This window comes from Gadus chalcogrammus, chromosome 16, assembly GCF_026213295.1.
Source record: "Gadus chalcogrammus isolate NIFS_2021 chromosome 16, NIFS_Gcha_1.0, whole genome shotgun sequence".
In the NCBI taxonomy this organism is placed as follows: Eukaryota; Metazoa; Chordata; class Actinopteri; order Gadiformes; family Gadidae; genus Gadus; species Gadus chalcogrammus.
Window position 1 is genome coordinate 18,134,225 of NC_079427.1, and position 6,659 is coordinate 18,140,883.

Sequence of the window (6,659 nt, forward strand, 5' to 3'; positions counted from 1 at the left end):
TTGGTAGAACTCAAAGAAAAATCGTCCCTAAATCGTGTTCGTGCTGTTTATGTCGGGAGAGTTATGAGGTCGCTATTTAATTCCCGTCGTGTTTCTCAGTGGTTTCTCTCTGGCGCCCAGAACTCTGTCCTAGATGGTAATGATGTGTGTATTTCTTACCATTAAATTGTTGTTCCTCAATAGGAGAGCCACAGTTGGAAGAGTATATTGTACTTTATTGAGGTTGTGTACATAGTAGAATAACATAACTATGCTGTACTTTACACCCAAAAATAACATACATCGTTACAACTCTATGACAAATGAAAGATTTTGTGAAGAGCAATTAGCCTACATTGCCGGCTTATAGGCCTACCATAGTTAATATGAAAACATTATAAAGCAAAATATTAAACATATCAAAAATGCCCACGAACTCATTAAAGAGTTAGAAGCTGTTAACAGGAATCCAAATGATCAAAGAAAGTGTCAGTAATTCAATAATTTCGAAAACCATACAAAAATACCTTGGTACAACACATTGGTATTAAAAGTCTTCACAAAATCCAAAGCAATCTTTATTTATCATATCATGTATCTTATATTACAAATAATAATTGAATTTTGCACCAAGATATCAACATTATCTTAGTCTTATCGATGAAATGAGGTTCCAACTTTAAATCCATTTTTTCTTAGTTTCCGTGTAGTAATGAGTAATTCACTTCCCTAAGATGAACAGGGTACACACAAGGCAAATGAACCACCCCATCGACATAAATGAGGTAGAGACAGCTGCTTTCCAATTTAGTTATTCAGTAGGCAAGGTCACCTATGACACAATCCCAAAGATATTTGAAGGTAAAATTGAAGACATTAATAAAGGCACACTATTATTCCCCCAGTGTGATGACAAAGCAGAAAAAGTCAACTGTGCAAGGATTTCCCAACTATTTGTGATAATCCATTCTTTACAAGGTTCATGTTGCTATTCTTTGAAAAGCCTCCAACCTAAAAATATAAATAATGTAATGCCGGTGCAGAGTGGATATAAACGGTGAAAGATAGCTCACAACCGCATTTCCTTAATCTATGCACATTTTTGAATTTATTATTGTATCAGCAAATGTCGATCAGATAAAGTACAAAAAAGTAAAGCTTGTTTCTACTCAGCCCACAGCTCCAGAGACCGACTTGAGATAACACACCATTGAAAGCGTAGATTGACAATATAAAAGGTAGACATCCAATATACATGTTTTCAGGGCGGCATTACATTGGATGCATGCAGCCCATGGAATGCACAATTAAAATATTTAAAAAAAAAGGCACAGACGATAGGGGCTTCTGCAGCTCAGTGTACACAAACTACATGGTAGAAAGCTGGGAGCCATGAATGTGCGCTAAAGACAGTTAAGAGAGAGACAAATGGCATTCAGGGGTACCTATCCTCATCATTGTCAGCCGACATCAAGAATGCATATGACACAATGGCTTGGGCATACGTTCCTGTATGTCAGGTTTTACTCCTTAGCCTGGAGTCTTCCCTAGAGGGGAGCATTATAGCATTATAAAAGCTGGCGTGTGTGTTCAACAGAAGCAGCAGAGACTACCAAGCCAAAAACACTCAACCTTTTCTCTTAATACGTTATATCATGAATTGGTATGAATGAAGTTAATATTGCCGTACATGGTAGCCTACCATTATGATAGATAGACACATATTATAACACATGACAAAAATACCAGCGGTATTTAAATTGACCAGATTCCAAAGCATTCATTGTCATCCGTCTCCTGCAGATGGAGCATATACTACTATATGGCCTTCTATTGTCAACATTGTCTTGATTTAAACACTGATGTCTCACCCAACAATCAAAGCTCAGTAAGAGTTTTCAACGGGGGATTCTCATGTCATGGGATATCTGGCATGAAGCATCATCCTAGGGGTGTGTGTACAATCCCAAAGGAATCAATAAAATAATCTGTTAATTGTACAGAAGTAAAGAGTTAGTTAAAAGTACAAAAATGGAAATAAATACGTCTCCAAAGGAAAGATTCCCTACCAGTGTCAAAAAAATGAAATGCTGCATATGCTGTAACAGTCTTAAATAGCTATTGGCATTTTTAAGTACTTGATTGGATTATACATTTTTCAAAACCACCAAATGAACACTATTCAAATGAGGGGTTTTGAAAAGTTCCCAAAAATGTGCAGGGCACTTTTTTTAAGCATTGAAATGGGCGTTCCGCTCTTGTAGATTGTTCATTGCTGTGTGTGCTATAGGGCAGACAGTTCTTCTTCCTCGTAGAGCAGAGGTTCTACTTCCTGGACTCTGACCAATGAGGTGCTCTTCTTAGCCGGCTTGCTTTTCCTGTACATGATGAACTGTGCCGTCACCTGAGAAAGTTAAGGCACAAGTAATAAATCCAGACACATGGAAAGAAACTCAACATGGATTCCTATGCTACATTTTCTAGCAAAATGTTCATAGCAACATAACTAACCTGATCTTTATGGAAGTGATTACTTGGCAACAAAATTACATACATGTAAAGAGAGCCACATAACTTTTATTACGGCTATCTTGGCTTCCTAAAGGCACAGACAAGGATACAAAGAAATCGAGGACCAGGACTCCCAGGCTACCGATGAGCCAGGGCAGATGTTTGAGAAGAAAAGCCCGTCTGGAGCCCTTGAGCGCAGGCAGGACCACGATGACACTCAGCCCGTAGGTCCCATTGCCCATCATGGCCAGGGCGAACAGCAGGTAGGACGTCCCTTCTGTTGAGTGTCGCCGGAACTGCAGAAGAAAGGGTTGAACTCAACGTTCTGTTTGCTATCTTAATTCTCCTCGTAGGCCAGAAATTGAGATCACGCTTGTGATTAAAAGAACGAGAAGTTTTTCTCTAACGGGGGTCTGATCAACAAACGTGAAAAGGTTGTTATCCCTTTAATAACTCACGATAATTAAAATGTAGAATGTTTTCATTGAATCTATAACAATTACAATTTAACTCAAAATGGACCCAACAGTCTTTAAGTTATAGAAAATGTAAGCAATGGTTTCACCAAATACAACTGCTCCAAATCAATTCACAGACTAACACACACACACACACACACACACACACACACACACACACACACACACACACACACACACACACACACACACACACACACACACACACACACACACACACACACACACACACACACACACACACCAAGTGCAACTACATGAGGCAAATTGAATGCACATTTGAGACATAAATCCACACACCAAATCCCATTTGACAGCGAGCCCATTTTGCTGTCAAATTGTCACTGACAGGTACAAAGATCACGCAGTCAGATACACACACCCACACACAATATCTGATGCTGAACTTTGCATTTGCCATATGATTTGAATGTGAGACAGGGAGAAAGAATGCAGAATAATCTTGTTACGTTTTTATGAAGCTGCGGGAAACGGGAGGAGAGGTAGAAGATGGAAGCCAGGTATCCACAGACGTAGCCACTCATCTCCATCGTGTGGGACTTGTCGTGACTCTAAAGCACACAAGACACGAGACTCAGACTGTAATAACAACAATACAGCAATATAATAACACTGATTTAAGATATCAGTCATACCCGTTTGGCCCTACCTGTGTATCTAAGGAGGCGTTGTCGTCCGTGATTAGTTTGGGGAGGACAAGGAAAAAAAGGCTGGCAGACCCACACCACAAGAGGCACGCCCATTTAAGGTGAGGGTTTTCTGGAATAAACACACACACACACACACACGCACACACACACACACACACACACACACACACACACACACACACACACAATGAGGAAAAAGAGACAATGCCAAAACGACCCCACCCATAACACCCATGTGTATCCAATTCCATATCCAGTGATAAGGGCCCCACTGTGGGCCCAAACCAAGCCCAGCTGGGTAAGTAATATGTGCCTTGTGTTGATACCAATTTGACGACTCCATAATCCTTTGGACTGCATGACTCTCAACAACCGGTCCAAGCATAAGACATGCCTAAACTGTTTTTTACGACCTGGCAGTTACAAAATTATGGTAGAGGGCATCGAGTGAAGGAGAACGCTTGTTACGTTTTTAAAGGAAATTGAATGTATCTTCCTAAGGATGATGTGTGATCAGCCACTGACTCCTCCCCTGACCTGCAGCCCAGCGAGCAGAGACCACCACCCTCACAGCCTCAAGGACCCAGAGGCTTGTCAGATCACTACGACAAAGACACTCGTTTGGCCTGGGGGCGAAAAGCTCTCAGAGTCTATGGCATGCAGCAGCAGGTCACGAATCTGACGCCATGTCATTTGTGAGTGCTTTCTTGGTCATTTCCCTCTCTCTGCTATCTCCCTGAATGGAGGTTGTGTCAGGCCTCTTACCTCTGGTGGAGCTGTTCTTGATCTTGTAGTAGAGGTACTGGGAGAAAAGGACCATATCAGTGAACATGTAGAACACCACTGTGACCATCTGAAAGAGGGGAAAAGCACACTGAAGCCACAGACTATCGCACTGCAATTGTATATTCCATTGGCCTATTACATTTATTTGAAGACAAAGCTGAATTACTGAGGATCTTGTAATTCTGATAAATAGATCAGATAAATAGATATTCAGACTTGTTTATATATACCGTAGGTTATATATTGATCATGTGACTTGTACATTGCAATGTCACATTGCAGTGACATGAGCGATAGAATGTTAGTTATAATGTTTGAAGTAAGGTTTTTCTGGTCATTGTTTAGTAATTATTGTTTCTCCCATGTTTCTCATGTGAGAAGCCAGGTTTTCATTAACCTAAGTTCCGGTATACTTGCATTGATTTAGGATTTTACAGTAGCCTACTACAACTACTCAATATGACAACAAAGAAAAACAAATCCCACGATTCATTCGGAAGAACATGCCTTATATTGACATGCAATGCTAAATCCACTGAAAATCTGGTAGGTCAAATGGATACCTATTTGACCTACACAGCTGGCCGTTAGCTGAAAAGGAATGTTCACCAACCGGTTTACCTGTATAGGTAGCTGGCTAGTGAGGTAGCAGCCAGCAAAACTGGTAAGGTCTCCACTGAAGAGAAAGAACAGGAATCCAAAAGACATGGCCTCTTCAACCTTACCATTACGGTTGGCCTCGTACACCTGACTGTTACACAAGAGGAAAACAAAATATGGTGAGAAACCTAGCAAGTGTTTACAACGTTGTTTTAAGTATGCCTATAAATAGTATATGTGTCATACATTTAATGAACTCACGGCAAAGTGGATAGAAGAAAACAGAACATGGAGATCAGTCCTATGATGACGCTCCAGTATTCCCAGACGTTGTCCACGCATTCCTCCAGCAGGTACAGGATCCACCCCGTCCCGTTCACGCAGAACGGCCCGCTCAGGGTCGGGTTGCTGAAATTCGCTCCCATGGCCACGTCGTCTCCCCCCTTCCCGGGGAAGCGGGTGGTCGACATGGAGGAACCGGATGGTCCTTCCGGGTGCTTCGCAGAGGAAGCCGAAGGATGCGGTGGAAAAGTTTATGTTTGATTCCTCAAGGAATGTCGTAGGTGTGCAGACTGTGGTACAGTCTGCTGCCACTAGACTTGTTGTCATTTGAGGACTCTGCAAAATGGTAACACAGGATAAATAAACCGAATTAAAGGGCATGACGGATCTGGGATCGAATGCGAAACGTAGTTGGGATGAACATGCCAGCCCTGTAGCCGGTGGCCCTTTAACAACCACTAAGGGGAAATCAAATGACAATGTCAAGTCTGCAGACCACCGCGCTGCAATCATAATCCCCAAAATCACAACGTTGCAAACACATCTAATTATAGGACCGACCGAGATAAAAACGGATTAAATGTGAACCCGGCTAAGATGCTAAACGTATAATCAAACATCGTTAAATCAATGTTTAATAGGATACACTGGGATAATATTAGAGAGCGGTTGAAACAGACACAAAGGATGTGCTATACATAAACGAGAATTGTTTTGATATCTGACCTGAGTCGTCGGACGTCTTTCCGTAGTCGTGCCATGTTGTCTGCAAGCTTTACACATTCAACTAAAGCTCGTTTATGGCAGGAAGGTAGCGGACAAAGTGTTGCTGTTATTTAGACCAGCTGATACTAAACTGAATCCCTGCCCATCTTCCATGGCACCCTACGTCACCCATGAATGGCACAAATCTTTCACTTCCGCTTCACTCGGATTCAGAGGAATTAGCACCATCTACTGTTCAATGATATAACTACCGTATAGTAAACAAAATGTTTTAGATGATCTATCTATCTATCTATCTATCTATCTATCTATCTATCTATCTATCTATCTATCTATCTATCTATCTATCTATCTCTCTCTCTCTCTCTCTCTCTCTCTCTCTCTCTCTCTCTCTCTCTCTCTCTCTCTCTCTCTCTCTCTCTCTCTCTCTCTCTCTCTCTCTCTATCTATCTATCTCTGTGTGTCTATCTGTGCGTATGTCGATCTTTCACTGTGTGTTTGTGTGCGCGTGTGTGTGTGTGTGTGTGTGTGTGTGTGTGTGTGTGTGTGTTTGTGTGTGTGTGTGTGTGTGTGTGTGTGTGTGTGTGTGTGTGTGTGTCTCTCTCTCTCTCTCTCTCTCTCTCTC

General features: G+C 41.6%; 1 protein-coding gene across 1 annotated transcript; it reads right to left on the reverse strand.

Annotated features, from left to right (window-relative positions):
- Positions 1–24: 24 nt before the first annotated feature.
- On the reverse strand, positions 25–6,216 carry LOC130406458 (lysosomal amino acid transporter 1 homolog). The gene is made up of 8 exons (XM_056612047.1): positions 6,035–6,216; positions 5,288–5,644; positions 5,048–5,177; positions 4,406–4,493; positions 3,640–3,749; positions 3,440–3,541; positions 2,601–2,786; positions 25–2,383 (listed from the first exon to the last, which is right to left on the reverse strand). The coding sequence occupies exons 2-8, from the start codon at positions 5,494–5,496 to the stop codon at positions 2,264–2,266; spliced, it is 945 nt and encodes a 314-aa protein (XP_056468022.1). The 5' UTR covers positions 5,497–5,644; positions 6,035–6,216; the 3' UTR covers positions 25–2,263.
- Positions 6,217–6,659: the final 443 nt, after the last annotated feature.

Bases quoted from the DNA above. Each gene is read 5' to 3' on its own strand.
- LOC130406458 (XM_056612047.1), bottom strand. From the start codon at position 5,496: ATGTCGACCACCCGCTTCCCCGGGAAGGGGGGAGACGACGTGGCCATG. The intron at 5,178-5,287 runs GTGAGTTCATTA...CTTGTGTAACAG, and splicing joins TTTCTTCTATCCACTTTGCC to TCAGGTGTACGAGGCCAACC. The intron at 2,384-2,600 runs GTATCCTTGTCT...TAACTTTCTCAG, and splicing joins TCCTGGTCCTCGATTTCTTT to GTGACGGCACAGTTCATCAT.